The sequence below is a fragment of the Cydia splendana genome, chromosome 4 (genome assembly GCF_910591565.1).
Source record: "Cydia splendana chromosome 4, ilCydSple1.2, whole genome shotgun sequence".
In the NCBI taxonomy this organism is placed as follows: Eukaryota; Metazoa; Arthropoda; class Insecta; order Lepidoptera; family Tortricidae; genus Cydia; species Cydia splendana.
In genome coordinates this window covers 22330210-22348592 of record NC_085963.1, presented here as the reverse complement: position 1 = coordinate 22348592, position 18383 = coordinate 22330210, and the positions used below count along the sequence as shown (strand labels likewise).

At 39.2% G+C, this 18383-nt stretch overlaps 1 protein-coding gene across 1 annotated transcript; it reads right to left on the bottom strand.

The window, feature by feature from the left end:
* Window positions 1-139: 139 nt before the first annotated feature.
* Window positions 140-17718, bottom strand: LOC134790232 (leucine carboxyl methyltransferase 1). The gene is made up of 6 exons (XM_063761066.1): window positions 17315-17718; window positions 15961-16144; window positions 15212-15401; window positions 11818-11893; window positions 5375-5515; window positions 140-4922 (listed from the first exon to the last, which is right to left on the bottom strand). Exons 1-6 carry the CDS (start codon window positions 17534-17536, stop codon window positions 4770-4772), a joined length of 966 nt encoding a protein of 321 aa, XP_063617136.1. The 5' UTR covers window positions 17537-17718; the 3' UTR covers window positions 140-4769.
* Between the last annotated feature and the right edge of the window lie 665 nt (window positions 17719-18383).

The following is an 18383-nucleotide window of genomic DNA, read 5'->3' as shown; positions in this document are numbered from 1 at the left end:
TTCCTTGACAAAGTTTGAGTGAATATTGTAATTCATAAGGTAATATTAAGCAGAATAAAATTTCAGTAAAATAAATCTCGTTTTAATAACTATCGACATCTCACTTAGAACGATTGAAACAAGAAATGAAACAAACAGCTGCGTTAATATTGCATTTATACCATAAATAAATATTTTAACACTTATACATTACGTAATAAGTAATAATAAAACCAACTAAAATAGTGTTGTGATAACAAACGGCCGCGCGAGCTGGCAACAGCGCAAATAAATACGTACCATCGTCTACTGTTAACACTTTCACCGCTAAAGACGGGAGCTAATGCGTGCGGGTGTAGCACAATATCAACCTTCGTGTATTCCGATATGGTTTACAATGACACGCCGCGCGCGATAACGCAAGCGTTTAACCTTTGGAGACCCATCGGCTCCCTGGGTAGCCAGCATCCAAATCGCATTTTGAATTAAAATAAAATACAAGGTTCTAAATTTAAAACTGCAATAATGTCAAGGGGGTCTCGAAAGGTTAACCCTTTACCAGGCTGACAGTTTGAAAATGACAATCGAATGTCAGTCTTACTTATCGAAAATAGAACACTTGTTTAAAGTGACGTATGTGGGAAATATGTATCCCTCAGCCTGGTAAAGGGTTAACTGAATTTCGTACGTCCTTTCAGCAGATGATTTGTTAAAAAAATTATAAAGTAAAAAAAAATAAAAACAAGTTGCCGTGACAATTTTCTCTCGCCTTGTAAATTAAAAATTATAAGTAATAGAAATTACTTCGGGTAAACTCATTTAAAATTGTTGTATCATTAATTATGCAGTCAAACTACTTAAAATCTTAAGGTAATTTTTTTTTTTACATTATATGCTAATCCAGTAACTTTGTCGAATTTTGTAACCTGGCTCTTTTGCGTCAAATCCGGTAGTTCTGATTTTTTGCAGACTTGTTTATGATGTTGGCCCAATGAATAATCCAAGTTTGTGACTTCGAGCGCCGAACGCAACTTTGTCAACCCTGTCAACTTTAAAAACGCCCTAGGAAGTTACTATCAAAAACTAGTACTTTAGGGTTATAATCGCCCAAATCTAAAAAAAAATGCGGTTTACTCGATTTTTGACAAAGTTGCGTTCGGCGCTCGAGGTCACAAACTTGGATTATTCATTGGGCCAACATCATAAACAAGTCTGCAAAAAATCAGAACTACCGGATTTGACGCAAACGCAAAATGTATAATTTTACTGTAAATATTATGTAGGTACGTGTTTGTTTTAGATTTTAATACATATTTGAAATATAGTGCGACATAAAATAGTTGAAATTAAATAAAATGGAAATGGAACTAAAAAATCCATACTAAATTGTTGCCATGTTTAAGCATTTTACGTCAAAAATGTGACAGTTACGAAGTGACGCCCTCAATAATTTTCTACAATTTCTTGTCGGACTACTGTTTTTCTTTTGGTATGATGACTCTGTAATTTTTTAATTTAAATTAACACTTTCAAACAATACACAGCGAAGTGTGTTGCGGGCATTACACTCATATCAATTTATTGCTCATCAGCTACCCATCGCACTCTGTTACATAAGTAAGAGTGAGACAGAAACAGCTCGCGCGGCGCGTTTTCGACAATTTACACCTACTGAATTACCGCCTACGGTGCCGCCATAGCGGCCGCTCATATCATATCACCCTTGCTTTTGACTAATATAGCTCTCGCAGTTTAGAGAGAGGCGAGTGACACGAAATAATAAATGGTATACACACGGATATAGAGTTAGACCAATATAAGTCTGCAACGATTTTGATAGCACATGCAGTGCAAGTGATATTTTAAACAACAAACTTGTATGAAATTATGACGTACAAATAATAACACTTCCTTTTTTTGGTCTAACTCTAACTATAGGCTGTATCTTTAGGGATTTAAAAAATAGTAAACAAAATCTACCCTCAAATGGCTTCTTAAGCGAGTTGAGGGTAGATGAAAACATTACATGATCAAATAATGTAGGTTAAAGGCAGGTCGTTCAGTGACAGATCCAGGCGGTTTTGTATTAGGTTAGTTAATCAATAAATGTTATAACTACCCGAAAATGTACAAATTATTTGTTTATTTTTATTTAAGTACCTAAAGATACAGAGTATAGTATGAATATAAGAATTATGGCGCCTAAGTATTATATTATTAGTGGTATTTCAAAGATTGCATATACTCGAGAGTGACCGGTTGGCGTGGAAGTTATGGCGATCGCCACGAAAGTTGAAGAAGCCCTTTATTTAGTATATGACATTTTCAGTTTACAAAAATTATGAATTTAAATTACGTTGATAGTTAAGATAGTTTCATATATGTGTGTGGCCTCTCTGTATAATGCGATAGCTATGTAAATTTTAACCAAAAGGTACCAATATTCAGTGACACAAGACACTACTAGCACAAAGCAAAAATATATATATTGAAAAGTGGTACCTTTTGAACAAGTACAGAGAGTATTTGCACATAAGGCATTCGTCCCTCTCGCACTTACATACTCGCTAGAAAGAGACGCAGTCGATGAAGCGACATCACACTGGTACATTAGAATAAAATGTCAACCGGAGATGAAAGTTGAACCAAAAATACTGTGATTTATGGTGTTGAAATGTAAAAAAAAAAATCTATTACTATCTATATCGAAATAGTAATACCGTAGTATCTTCTTAGTAGTTTGTGGTAATACCCTTCCAGACAATACAATTTTACGTACAATCTGACTAGATTGGCAATCGATTGCTTCGGCGCGGATGGAAAATGAGATTGATTAAGACCCTGTATTTATGCGTCTTTCTAAACCATTTTTGACTATGTTGTGACCTGTATGTTGATATAAATATTACATCTTTGATTCAACTTTCTAGCCTAGTCACAGATTATATAATAGTTGGCCTAGTGCTAATCTGACCGGCATCACAATCGACATGGTAATTACAGTGCTTCAAATTCTTAACTACACAATTTACTTTTTTGTGGACAGTTTTTAAGTGGGCGTATAGTCCGGGTCTATAGAAATTGCTGATGATGTCAATAAATTAGTTTAGTATCCGGCATGTCTTCAGAAAGTATTTTCACTATTATCGTTAACCTTTTGACCACCAAAAGACGTCAAATAGGTCGCATTGCCTCGGGCGAGGCACGTCTCCACCGACCGAACTGCTTCGCGCGGCAATACGATATTAATAATAATTTATATTGTTTTTAGAGGTGAATTTGTGAGGTATGCATGAGGTGGGCATTAGAGAGTACTTGTAAATTATTGTATGTACATCTTCAGCCATTTTCATTTACCCCGACTACCCGACAGTTTAGTCTGTTAGTAACATACAATTTCGATTTTTGATATGGATATTTATCTTACGCTACTGTCTTGGCGTTCCAAGATTACAAGTACAATTACATTTAAAGCCCTATTCGACCGGGTTTTCAAATTTAAGTACTGTTGGCTAGATTATGCCGCCCCCGCACACGATAGAATTTTGACAATAGATTTAGCAAATACACATGAATCATCGACAACTATAATTATACATTTAAAATGTAGGATGATATAATGTGATACTTAAATAAGTAAATCTGTGTATGAGGGGCCTAACCTAAAATTCGGCAGTAAGAGAACATGTAAACGGCCCGATCAAATTGGCACGATTCGTACGATTGCAAGTTTAAGTAAGAAAATACAATTAGTTAAATAAAATACCAAACGAGGTAAAACATCACACGAGGAGCCGCGTTCGCGGTATTTATACACAACACAACTCTATAGACACTGTCTCTCTTGAACTGTAGTGTACAGAAAGAGATAGTGTGTAATAGAAGGACGAGTAGGTTTAGATGTCGAGTCTCAAGTCGTGAAATAGGGAATAGGGAAAATTTAGAGCATGCACCCGAGAAAATATCAATAAGCTATGTAAAAAAATATCGTTATTAACAAAACTATCCCAGTATAAAAATATTTACTAACATTCCGTCAAAATATACAAATTTAAGTCGCAAAATAATTGACCCTCCTATTTCAACATTTAGTACCTTATTAATTTGTGATAAGGTTCAGAATGTCTACACATTGTACGACTTATTCAGATTGTATTTTCTCGGGTTAAAATTTGGTAGTGTGTATGCGCTCTAATCGTCATGCTGCCGCCGCCTTCATACAATGATGCCTCTAAAGTCTAATGACTTAGGAATATAGGCAAACAAATTGCCTCGGGAGGCAACAGTGAGCGCACAGTGCGTGTGTTACTATTGCAGGTAAGTCCAGGTCTACGCGTTAAGGTCGATATCAGCAAACAAGCCTCGGGAGGCAACAGTGAGCGCGTAGTGCGCGTGTAACTGTTGCAAGTCAAATCCAGGTCTACGCGTTAAGGTCGATATGAGCAATCAAATTGCCTCAGGAGGTGACAGTGAGCGTGTATTGCGCGTGTAACTATTGCAGGTCAAGTCCAGCTCTACGCGTTAAGGTCGATATGAGCAATCAAATCGCCTCGGGAGGCAACAGTGAGCGCGTAGTGCGTGTGTAACTGTTGTAGGTCAAGTCCAGGTCTACGCGTTAAGGTCGATATCGGCAAACAAGCCTCGGGAGGTGACAGTGAGCCCGTAATGCGCAATTAACTATTGCAGGTCAAGTCCAGGTCTACGCGTTAAGGTCGATATCGGCAAACAAGCCTCGGGAGGTGACAGTGAGCGCGTAGTGCACGTGTAGCTATTGCAGGTCAAGTCCAGGTCTACGCGTTAAGGTCTATGTCGGCGAACAGATCGCCTCGGGAGGCGACAGTAAGCGCATAGTGCGCGTGTAATTGTTGTAGTAGTTCACACTCGTCCAATGGTTCTAGGGCTTCGACGCGGGCGCGCTCTTCTTCGCTTAGCGAGCGCCATACCTGTAAAGATGCATTTTTTTTTTTTAATCAACAGTAGTACCTAATAATTATATCGACCAATCAAAATCAAAACTCAAAGGGATAAGTTCGCCTTTGTACTTCTTGCTAATTGTATGTTATTTTTAATATGCCTTTTTGTACAATAAAGAGTTTACTACTACTACTAAAATCATTGTTCATTAGCTACTACAAGAAATACCCATACCTACCTAAATTGTGTTTTTATATTATCTCGGGTTCTAAAATAGCAGTTCCAACTGCCACTTTAGTATCTAGGCTATACGAGTAAAAATTGGTTACCCAGTTTGATGTTAAAAGATTGTAAACAATACAAAATAATACTTATGGAATAAATTATCCGCGCGACCAAGTTGCCAGGTTCCATATCAATCGCGAACGAACCTTATCACTAGGTCACTTGGCCCACTATCTCTCGTGCCGGTGGTACGCACCGTGTCCATGTCCCAGCCCTTGGCGGCGTCGTAGCCGGCGGCGCGCAGGCGCGCGGCGGCGGCGCCCGGCGCGTCCATGTGCCGCGCGCCCACCTCGCCGCAGCCGCGCGCCACCAGGTTGCGGATCATCACCTCGCCGAACTGCGTATACCAATTATTCTCATTGTTTTTTCTATGGTAGGGGAGCCCGAGAGGGGATTTTTGTGTTTACTCGAGCGCGTCAGATTAAGATATGAATGATATCTTGCTACCCCGTGTAGTCTACCTTTACCCCTTTTAGCCATCTATGTTGAGCCCTTGGTTGGTGGGGGGGTTCAACAAATTGTTAGGCAGATTGTGGATTTGGTCATATTAGTCCAAATTAACGCTATAATTATGCTATTACTAAATCTGATAATTATTTGCACGTATTTCCTTAATCTGACGGTTACAATGTAAAAATTAGGCGTCAAACTTGTGTTCGTCAGATTAAGAAAATGCCTACAAATAAGTGTTATATTAAGTTATAGAAAAAATATAGCATTAACGTGGACAAAAACGACCAAACCCACAAACTGCTTAACGATTTGTTAACCCTCCACCAACCTCCCGAAATTTAAAAAAATTGTAGACGCTTTCCGGCTCGCTGGAAAAAAAACTTTATATAACTTTTTTTTCTTATTATCATCTAATATTTCGATTCCAATAAGTCTGTATGACGCTCGAGTAAACCCCGATTTAGTATCGTGGGCTCCCCTACTACTATTTGAATTTCAATTTTTAATTTAGGGCTGTGAAATAAACTGCAGCACCTAAGGTAAGGATAAGATAAGAATATCGCTTGTATGGAATTACTCATACTGTCTGTCTTGGCCCGAGCAAAATAAACTTTGTTATAGTCCGGTGGCCGGCTGCATGAAACAAACCTCATCAAAAAATAGAATATACCTACCCTGTAGAGGTACCTGACATTTAGTAGCTTCCAACGCACTTGGTCGGCCTAGGCTTAACCTGGCAGATTTTGTACAAATGGCAAAAACGTTGGACAAAAATTCATCAAAAAAAACCTCATCGAAAAATAGAATGAAACTTGTATGGTAGGATACCTGACCTTGAGGAAAGTAAAAAAAAATTGGTCGGCCTCACCTTAGCCTGGCAGTTTTTGCAGTCCGACCAGATTTATTGGGTCACGTGAGAGCTACAATTTACCTCATCGAAAAATAGAATGAAACAAACGGATTATAATAGCTAAAATAAGCCTGTTGACGTATGTCTTGGTCGGCCTCACCTTAACCTGGCAGTTTTTGCAGTCCGACCAAATTTATAAAAAAATCATCAAAAATTTTTTATCGAAAAATCGTATGAAACTGGTATGGTACGATGGCTGCCTATGAGGACAGTAAAAAAAAAGTGGTCGGCCAAATCCTGTGTTGGCAGGTTCCTGTGTCCGACCAATTTTGTGGTACCACGTGAGAGCTACAATTTTACCTCATCGAAAAATAGAATGAAACAAACGGATTATAATAGCTAAAATAAGCCTGTTGACGTATGTCTTGGTCGGCCTCACCTTAACCTGGCAGTTTTTGCAATCCGACCAAATTTATAAAAAAAACATCAAATTTTTTTTATCGAAAAATCGTATGAAACTTGTATGGTACGATAGCTGCCTTTGAGGACAGTAAAAAAAAGTGGTTGGCCAAATCCTGTGTTGGCAGGTTCCTGTGTCCGACCAATTTTGTGGTACCACGTGAGAGCTACAATTTACCTCATCGAAAAACAGAATGAAACAAACGGATTATAATAGCTAAAATAAGCCTGTTGACTTATGTCTTGGTCGGCCTCACCTTAACCTGGCAGTTTTTGCAGTCCGACCAAATTTATAAAAAAATAATCAAAATTTTTTTATAAAAAAATCGTATGAAACTTGTATGGTACGATAGCTGCCTTTGAGGTCAGTAAAAAAAAAGTGGTTGGCCAAATCCTGTGTTGGCAGGTTCCTGTGTCCGACCAATTTTGTGGTACCACGTGAGAGCTACAATTTACCTCATCGAAAAATAGAATGAAACAAACGGATTATAATAGCTAAAATAAGCCTGTTGACGTATGTCTTGGTCGGCCTCACCTTAACCGGGCAGTTTTTGCAGTCCGACCAAATTTATAAAAAAATCATCAAACAATTTTTTTATCGAAAAATCGTATGAAACTTGTATGGTACGATAGCTGCCTTTGAGGACAGTAAAAAAAAAGTGGTCAGCCAAATCCTGTGTTGGCAGGTTCCTGTGTCCGACCAATTTTGTGGTACCACGTGAGAGCTACAATTTACCTCATCGAAAAATAGAATGTAACAAACGGATTATAATACCTAAAATAAACATGTTGACGTATGGCTTGGTCGGCCTCACCGTAGCCTGGCAGTTTTTGCAGTCCGGCCAAATTTGTGGTACCACGTGACAGCTACAATTTACCTCATCGAAAATAGGATGAAAAAAAAACGGATTATAACAGCTAAAATAAACCTATTGACGTATGGCTTGTTACGGACGGCTTTCATAAATTCAATGTGGCAGTGTGCGGCAGAATCCACTGGCATCAAATTTGATGCAACACATTGTGGCTGGACATTAAGAGATGAAATGTATAAGATCAAATGGTTTGAAGGACACATAACGCCTTTGCGAGTCGAAGAAATAACAATAGATAAGTCGGAGTCTGGGGAAAGTTCGTCAGACTTCGACTCCGAAGATGATTATGATTAACAGTAATTATTAACAATAAAAGGGTTATTCCCACTAGTTACCACCAGGTTCTTATCAGTGGTAACTACTGGGAATTATTTTCCCACCTTTTACCACTGGTAACTACTGGGAAAAAAAATTCCTAGTAGTTACCACCAACTCGGTTTGGTGGTACCTACTGGGAATTTTTATTCCCAGTAGTTACCACTGGTAAAAGGTGGGAATTTCTTTTCTACAAACCGAGCTTCGAAGGAGAAATGATACAGTTGATGGAAAAAAGGCTGATTTGATGCAAAGATAATCACTTAATATATGTGAGGTTATCTTGTGTATTTTACCGTTTATTAAAATTTTGGAAGGCTCACGTGCAGTTTTTCCTCTTATATTACAAGTGTTCGATTGAAAACTAAGCTTGGGTGTATATAAAAAAAAAAAAAAAAAAAAAAACCTGGATCACCTGCATGTACAAGAAGGCGTTTCATATACGCCCGCCCATCAGATAGGTACACAAAGTCATGATGGGTATGGAATACAGCATGTGTGGCCAAGCCATTATGCCCTAAATTATGTACTACTTCGTTAAAACTCAGCTTACCTGTGTATTTACTCTTTCCAAAATATTTATCTTCCTTAAAATGCAGCCTACACAAACGGTCTTTGTCATTTGCCTTAGTTTTTGGTACTCAAAGATTTTTCTCACCGATTTATGCATATCGGGTCCTTGGAAAAAAAGGGAGATCCTATAGGTATATTTCCACAATTTGTCGCACACTATTGCAGTATTGTGGAGAAAAAAAAACATACAACCGAATTGATAACCTTCTCCTTTGGGATTTGGAAGTCGGTTAAAAAAGGAGAATGTTTACAATTTATTGGAAACAATGTATGTGATTTGACAGTGACAGCAACTCCACTATGGAGGCGCCACCTGGCGTGATAAAATGTCAGTTATGCCTCCTCATTCTATCTGTAGTGGAAAAGTAGGATATACGATTCAAAACTTGTCAAAAATCGATGAAAACCTTTTTATTTTTGACATCTGTGAGACATCATCTCAACGTAAGTGTTACTCTGAAACCACGTCAGTAGTTAGAAAACGTTATTTAGATATTAGATTGATTTATGAATAAAATTTGAACTGAATGTTTTCTTTTTTTAAAGCCCTCTAAGACCTCCATGGACTCATTTACTTATGACTTTTTTCAGTTAGCATTATTAAGTTAAGTTCAAGCTGCGAAGAAACCATATTTTCAATATAGAAATTATTATTCTTTATTTTAATGTGGTCGGACTGCAAAAACTGCCTGGCTAAGGTGAGGCCGACCAAGACATATGTCAACAGGCTTATTTTAGCTATTATAATCCGTTTGTTTCATTCTATTTTTCGATGAGGTAAATTGTAGCTCTCACGTGGTACCACAAAATTGGTCGGACACAGGAACCTGCCAACACAGGATTTGGCCGACCACTTTTTTTTTACTGTCCTCAAAGGCAGCTATTGTACCATACAAGTTTCATACGATTTTGCGATAAAAAAATTTTGATGATTTTTGTATAAATTTGGTCGGACTGCAAAAACTGCCAGGTTAAGGTGAGGCCGACCAAGACATACGTCAACAGGCTTATTTTAGCTATTATAATCCGTTTGTTTCATTCTATTTTTCGATGAGGTAAATTGTAGCTCTCACGTGGTACCACAAAATTGGTCGGACACAGGAACCTGCCAACACAAGATTTGGCCAACCACTTTTTTTTTACTGTCCTCAAAGGCAGCTATCGTACCATACAAGTTTCATACGATTTTTCGATAAAAAAATTTGGATGTTTTTTTTATAAATTTGGTCGGACTGCAAAAACTGCCTGGCTAAGGTGAGGCCGACCAAGACATATGTCAACAGGCTTATTTTAGCTGTTATAATCCGTTTGTTTCATTCTATTTTTCGATGAGGTAAATTGTAGCTCTCACGTGGTACCACAAAATTGGTCGGACACAGGAACCTGCCAACACAGGATTTGGCCAACCACTTTTTTTTTACTGTCCTCAAAGGCAGCTATTGTACCATACAAGTTTCATACGATTTTGCGATAAAAATTTTTTGATGATTTTTGTATAAATTTGGTCGGACTGCAAAAACTGCCAGGTTAAGGTGAGGCCGACCAAGACATACGTCAACAGGCTTATTTTAGCTATTATAATCCGTTTGTTTCATTCTATTTTTCGATGAGGTAAATTGTAGCTCTCACGTGGTACCACAAAATTGGTCGGACACAGGAACCTGCCAACACAAGATTTGGCCAACCACTTTTTTTTTACTGTCCTCAAAGGCAGCTATCGTACCATACAAGTTTCATACGATTTTTCGATAAAAAATTTTTGATGTTTTTTTTATAAATTTGGTCGGACTGCAAAAACTGCCAGGTTAAGGTGAGGCCGACCAAGATATACGTCAACAGGCTTATTTTAGCTATTATAATCCGTTTGTTTCATTCTATTTTTCGATGAGGTAAAATTGTAGCTCTCACGTGGTACCACAAAATTGGTCGGACACAGGAACCTGCCAACACAGGATTTGGCCGACCACTTTTCTTTTACTGTCCTCAAAGGCAGCCATCGTACCATACCAGTTTCATACGATTTTTCGATAAAAAATTTTTGATGATTTTTTTATAAATTTGGTCGGACTGCAAAAACTGCCAGGTTAAGGTGAGGCCGACCAAGACATACGTCAACAGGCTTATTTTAGCTATTATAATCCGTTTGTTTCATTCTATTTTTCGATGAGGTAAATTGTAGCTCTCACGTGACCCAATAAATCTGGTCGGACTGCAAAAACTGCCAGGCTAAGGTGAGGCCGACCACTTTTTTTTTACTGTCCTCAAGGTCAGGTATACTACCATACAAGTTTCATTCTATTTTTCGATGAGGTTTTTTTTGATGAATTTTTGTCCAACGTTTTTGCCATTTGTACAATATCTGCCAGGTTAAGCCTAGGCCGACCAAGTGCGTTGGAAGCTACTAAATGTCAGGTACCTCTACAGGGTAGGTATATTCTATTTTTTGATAAGGTTTGTTTCATGCAGCCGGCCACCGGACTATTAGTCTTACCCACCTTACCTTATACATAATATTCTTAATCCATAAAACACATTCTTCATGGCGTTCTGGACTAAACTTTGTATAATTTTCATTATACAATACTTTAGTGAACTATAATATTTGAGCAATTATTTTTAACTGACTTTCAATGAGTTTTTTCACGAAAAAATTGCATCACAAATGATATCGTACATAAGTTCCAAAAAACTCATTGGTACGAGCCGGGCTTTGAACCCGCAAGCTACGATCGAAAGTCGCACGCTCTTACTACTAAGCTACCAGCGCTCCTGACTCCTGATACTCCTTATCAGATTGCATGAAGGTTGATAATAGACTGTAGCCGCGAACATCAGTTGACGTCTTTAGCCGTCATCATCATCATCACTGCTGGACATAGGCACGCCATTAAACACAATTTGCGGCAACTCTAATCCAGCTCTTGCCAGTCGCCTTGCGAAAGTCATCGCTCCATCTAGTTTGAGGGCGCCCTACGTTTGCCGATGCGCGGTCTCCACTCGAGAACTCGTCTACCCCAACGGTTAGCGGTGCCCCTGCCACTTCAGCTTCCTAATCCAGCTAATTGCTTTGGCAGTCGAAGAGATAAAACTGAAACATTATTCTTGATAACTTGCCTTGTCGTCTAGGTTGCACTGTTCATACACCACGAGCACCTGCTTTGGGAACTGCTGCGCCAGAAGTCGGAGTAATCTGTAGAGAAGAGTAAGTCTGATCAGAAGCGGTAACATGGTCACCATGGTAACTTGCCATGCGTCACTTTCGCACTTATATATTTGTTAGAAAGTGCCGGCATGACAAATGATAAAGAGCCGACCGTCTTAGCCATACAGGACCACTCAAATTTCAAGGTTTGGGTAACTTATGGCAAACAGGAGTGACGACGCATCACAAATAATTTGTAGGGAATCCGGAGAGGCTGGTAGGAAATGAGTTTTTTAGACACTTCGCCCCCATAACCCGGTATTCCGTCCTTTTGCCAAAAAAAATTCAAAAGTCTAATTTTGTAAATTTTTTTCAAATTCTCAACACAACATATTATATTTGGTAGAATTATTCTAAAAATCGTTTCGGCAATATGAGCATACTGAATCGCGTCATATTTCAAATTTCAAAATTATTTATTTCATGTGATTTACACAGATAGCTATACACTACAATAAACATACAAGAAATACACATAAACACAACATATACACATTAAAATTGACAAATAGATACAACACAGTGGTAGCCAAACTCTTAATTTTTGCTACCACTGTATCACACTTGTAGGCGAATGTAGTCCCTCACATAGATATGAGCGCCGCGCCGGCGCGCCGCCGCCGCCGACTAAATTTTCGCGCCGCCGCCGCCGACGCTGCGCTATCGGCGTGGCATCGGCGTGACCTTGTTAGATACTACTACTTTCAGAATCAGATTATATATATTTTATCTAGTTTAGATCTTTAACGGCGCCACTCCGAAATAGCTTATAGACATTTAAAAGGTATTTTAGGTCCATATAATTCAAAAATATCGATGGTAAATTCAAACTTTTCTGTCTGGTAGACCACGGCAACAAAATTACTAATTTTGTCAGCTGGTTAGCTCATCCGTCATTCACCGCGAGTTTAACCATTGCAAGCATGGTTGAATCTTTATTAGGTGTAAAAAGGGTTTTTTTTTTCAAGATATTAAGCGTTTTCACGTCCAAAGGTCCGGCCGTTGGCTTCGTACGGAAGGGCGTCGGAAACGGAATCGGGTCTCATTTAAACTTTGCTATTGTTCAAATTTCAAGGTTTGCTCTCTCGCAGCTCAATCTTTGGTATCGCATCACTCGCATGAAAGTAAGCCGCTATATGAATCTCCAAGTCTTTAGCCCTATTCAAAGCTCAACTATCGGCCTCGCTTTTAAAATGCTTGGCCATTGGTTCTTGTCCAATCTTAGCTCCACTGCAGCACGGCCCTTGGCCTCGCACGAATGCGCCTACAGGAAAGCTCAAGGTCTTTAACACTGTGGCCTCGGTCTTTATCGGTCTTCGGACTTGCTTACACTGGACCACTAATTCAATTCCAAGCTCGATCTGCTCTCTTGCAGCTTGGCCTTCGGCCTGGCACAGAAGCGCGCCGCAATCGGTACTCCAGGCATTCGGCCGTCTGCCAAGCTCACACTTGGCGTTCGATTATAAGCTGTATGTTTACCGGCAGCTCACTACTCTCACTAGGTGGAGCTCGACCTTGGGCCTCACTTTTTGACATAAATCGGTTTTGTTGGGTTGATATTGGTTAATGACGGAGCTTGATTTTCCTCACTTCGGCTCTTTGGACTGTCGTCAAGACGTTTCCCTGATACAGTGAATCCACTACTTTTTACTTAGCACAAAAGATAAGGGTCTCACAAAGATTTTCCCGCCAAGATTAAGACCGCCTCTGATGCCGCACGATACCGTTTATACTATATAATTTTTTTTACCGTACCTTTATTCAATAAATTATCCTTAAAATTAAAAAATGCACTTATTTTATAACTTCCTTACAGCAAAAACATGTTTTACGGTAAAATTTTTATCACATACACGCGAGCTCGACTCCCTATAACCCATCCTTACGTCATAGAGGGCAAGCCTTTGAAACGCGTCAATGAAATTAAAGACTTAGGAACATGGTTTGATACTCAGCTCACATTTAATAACCACATTACAATAACCTGTAACGAAGCCCGCAGATGCCTGGGATTCGTCATGCGTCAAGCGAAACTATTTAATAATAAGCATGCTATGACTGTACTCTATAACGCCTTCGTTCGAAGTAAACTAGAAACAAACGCAGTTATTTGGAGTCCCCATGAAAAACAGTACACGGTTCTAATAGAGAAAGTCCAAAAATCATTCATAAGGTTCCTCTATAAGAAGTTATATGGCTTTTATCCCCTTCTTTATCCCACCCTATTCGTTTTAGGTATGGTAGATTATATATCCTTAGAGTCACGCAGAAATATGTACTTAATAAAATATTTTTTTCAATTAATTCGGGGACAAGTAACAAACCCACCATTATTACTACAAATAAGCCTGCGGGTTCCCCGTCTCTCCGCGAAACAGCTACGGCCCCGTAGCCGTGGTCTCTTTGCTGTACCTCCAGGTCGGACGCGCCTGCTTGCTACGTCCCCTCTTCACCAGGCTTTAACGTTGCTTAACAACATCTTGGACAGCGATAACGACCTAGATATTTTTTTCACGACGGAGTCTAAATTTCTAGGCGCATCAAATCGGTACATCGAATCAATCGTTACCACTAGCTCCATTACCTAATATGCTATAATAAGTATTCGCTGGAAATATTTGACATTGCTTATGTACGACTGACTTAATTTTAATTTTAATAAATTGCCCATATTGTGCTGCTTGACTTTACCCGAATTTGTATTTTTATGACTTTGTACTATAATTGTAATTCCTCGATTTATTTATATCCATGACATTTAATTAATTATTGCAATTCCTTGATTTATTTATATACATGACATTTAATTAATTATTGCAATCCCACGGTTTAATTATCCTTCAATGACATTTAATCAATTATTTTACTCCCTTGATCTCTTTTATGTAATAACGTCATACTCCTAATGTAATGTCAGTAATGTGTTATAGATTTAAATCGAATGTAGTTACTTATAATATATTCACTCACTTATTTATTCGAATAATGCATGTTGCTAGCTATTAAGTAATGTAATTCCAATTAGCACGTAAGGTTGAACTGTAAGTGTTAATTGTATGCAACAAATAAACAAATAAACAAATAAACAAATTTTGGTTTGAATTCTTTTTTCATTAATCAAAGATGTTTCAAGGCCACGCCGCCGATTCGCCGCCGCCGCCGAGCGAATTTGACCGGCGCGCCGCCGCCGGCTAAGTGCCTATCGGCGCTCATATGGCCTCACAGTGGAGCATTATGGGACAGTCTGGTTTTTCCGCTATCATTCTCAATATGGTTAGCCACGACATTTTAAAGACGTTACGATACCTGTTAGCTGCATCCTCCCTGAGATACACCAGCACGCATTCAGCTAGCACTAGTGTCGGCGCGTCTGGTCGCGCGCCGGCGGCGGTGAGGGCGCGCAGCACGCCGGGCTCGTCGCGCAGGTCCACGCCGCACAGGTGGTAGCCATCGGCGTGCAAGTCGGCGCCGCCGGCGCGGATGGCTACTTCGCCGTCTACGGAAGATATAAACATTGTTGGTTGCACATTAAACTGCATACACACTATTCAATAAAAATATTTTTTTTTTTGGTCTCCAAAAACTTTTAACAAAAAAGAACCAACTGCAGAAAACAAAATGCCATTAACAATTGATAGAAAAAAGCCTTACCATCTTTCACATTTAAAAGTTTCACTTTCTACTTCTTTTTCTTAAGGAACAAAATGCTATTTAACAGGAATTCCCATCTCAAAAACCGGCAACGCAAGTACTCTCTCTCTGGTGTTGCGGGCATGGCGGTAATCGCTCACCATCAGGCGATTTGTCTGCTTGTTTGCCTCTTATATCATAAAAAAAGAAATACTTCACCCATGGTATAATAATATACTCCGCCTGGTACTCTCTTGCCGTCTTTTCTAGGTCACCTGACTGACACAAGCCTACGTCATCATGCGACAGCGCTATATGATAATATGCTATAGCGCTATACAAAGTGGCAATGTTATTGTGACGTAGGCTTGTGTCACTCTGGGAACCATGGGGACCATGTTTTATTAGACTATGACTTCACCTACCTTCATTAGTGATTTTCTCTAGCAGCTGCTTATTTCGCTTTATAATCTGGCACTTCTTGGCGGTGACCGTAGGAAAGTCCAGCTCAATGAAGTTACCGACTGCCTGTGTGACGTCACGGAGTCTCCAGAATAGTGTGTCGAAGCCACAGCCGAGGTTCAGCACTTGGCACTTGCTGTCACATCGCTGTAAGTAACAAATACATGTAAATATTGTGCGCAGTTAAATTATGTAAATAAATGGGGTTGGCAACTGTTAAACGTTTGCATAGATAGCCTAGGCGCCATCATAGCTTTCCCATGTCTCTAGTTTTTTTCTATGTGGCTTAAAGGGCATAAAATTCCAAATAAAAAAACCAGAATTTGACACAATTCTAAGGATTGACAGACAAAGCTATGCTGGCACCATCTGTAAAATACTTTGGGAACAAATTATTTATTTTATGGACCAGAACTTCAGTCATATCTGGAAAATCAAACAATTTCCAAGTAAATTTCCAAAGAATCCATACATAGATTCTAGTACTGGACGTAGTTTAGGGAAAAGGATCCAATCCACAAAAATCTGTTAGTAAATTTTGAACTTTCTGTCAAACGGAAAAGTTATTCATTTAAATGACAAATTTTAGAGGATGGATCCTTTTCGCTAAACTGCATCCTACTATAGTTTTTTTCTGTCAAGTAAGTAGATAATATCATGTTTATCTGAAAATTTTAGGGAATGCTGTTATAGCAAACATTATGTGTTATGGAATACATAGTTGGAAAATACAAATGACATTGAGTGGAGAAAGAGAGGGGAAGCCTTTGCCAAGAAGTGAGATGCTAAAATATGCTGTTATAAATACAGGCAACCCAACATAAATGTTTTTCCGTTCAAAGCATCAAATAAATATTTGTGTCTGTCCTTGCATCCTTGCCAAGATTGCACAAAGGTGTAATTAGGACAATATGAAGTCATGAAAGTGTCAAAAATGAGGAACAAAGTCAAAAATGAAGAACATAATAATCATTTAACCGTGGGGCTTAGTCGATTTGTGTAAAAAATGTCCTATAATATTTATTTATTTATTTCAATTAAATAATAATAGTTATAATAAAATAATATCCATTTCCTGTTTGGAAAGTAACAGCAACACTAATTATCTGTTAATGAAGTACTATTATTAAATACGTTCATGACATATCAAAGGCCATTCTTATTAGCAAGGCAGTGACAATTTACAGAATATTACAATATGCACATACATAGATAAGGATAAGTATGTCTGATAAGAATCCAAAACATGTCTTGCTTTTCAAGGGAACATATACATCACATGTAAGTTAAGCAGGAGCTGTACTTGTGCAGCATTACCTCGAGAAACTGATGGATGAACATCTCTACAGCGCGCACCCGCGCATAGTATCCACGGTGGATCTCCGGCGCCCTGCGCTCGGCGCGAGGGCGCGAGAACAGGCGCACATAAGGGTCGCTCCAGTACCCCAGCTCTACAGCACCCCGCTTGCACTCCGTCGCGTCCGAATTCGTCGCCGCCACCGCCTCGTCTTCCTCAGACCACGACACCAGTTTATTCATGGCGCTACCATCCCCCGCCGCATTCCAGCGCGCCAGCTCGGCGCTCGACAGCTGCCGGCACCCGCCGACTTAGACGGCTAGTCTTCTAGCGCTGTAAGGAAGCCTCAAAAGCTTCGGCAGAGCGTTTTCAAAGTGAGTAAATTAGCGAAACAATCTGACAGCTAAATCACCAGAATGACAGAACACCCTTTCCACAGATAAGGTAAAAGGCTGCATGCCGCATTGTCTGATTCATGTGATTTAGAAAATGCTGATAATTACTGTGATATTGGCATACTTGAACATAGGACAAGATTTGTCCCGTTTAATATTCTTCTACTTCATTTTTTAAAATGCCTGTTATCACATTCTGTGTCTCTTTCTAACAAATTGTTAAGGCCCCTGTACACAATGGGCCAGCGCCGGCCAGTCCAAGGAACGCAGCCATGCGGTAGAATGAGATAGCAATATCACTTGCTCCCTCTAACGCATAAATGCGTCCCCCAGACTGGCCCACGCTGGTCCATTGTGTACAGGGGCCTTTAGTAATAGAGACAAATCGAGATTATTATAATATACAGGTACGGTCAAATGTGAGTCGATCTTTTATATCTACTTTTTTCAAATTGGTCTTTTTTTTCTATTTACAAAGTTTGCTGTTTGCATTGCAATGCAACAAAAAAATGTAATTGCTTCAAGTTACATTTATTTTGTTTCAATCGGAACCCTTTGCCTGCTATGGAACCCCCATGTCAATATGCGTAGGCTTTGCTTCATTGTTTGTTTTTTTTTTATGATCGCTCATGTCGTGAATGAAAAAAAAATCATGCCGTGAAGCCGTGAATGACAAGTACTTCATCTTCAAATT

Coding starts and splice junctions, on each gene's coding strand:
- LOC134790232 (XM_063761066.1), bottom strand. CDS start 17,536: ATGAATAAACTGGTGTCGTGGTCTGAGGAAGACGAGGCGGTGGCGGCG. Junction 11,894..15,211: donor AGGGAGGATGCAGCTAACAG/GTATCGTAACGT, acceptor TCTTCTCTACAG/ATTACTCCGACTTCTGGCGC. Junction 4,923..5,374: donor AGGGCTGGGACATGGACACG/GTGCGTACCACC, acceptor GCATCTTTACAG/GTATGGCGCTCGCTAAGCGA.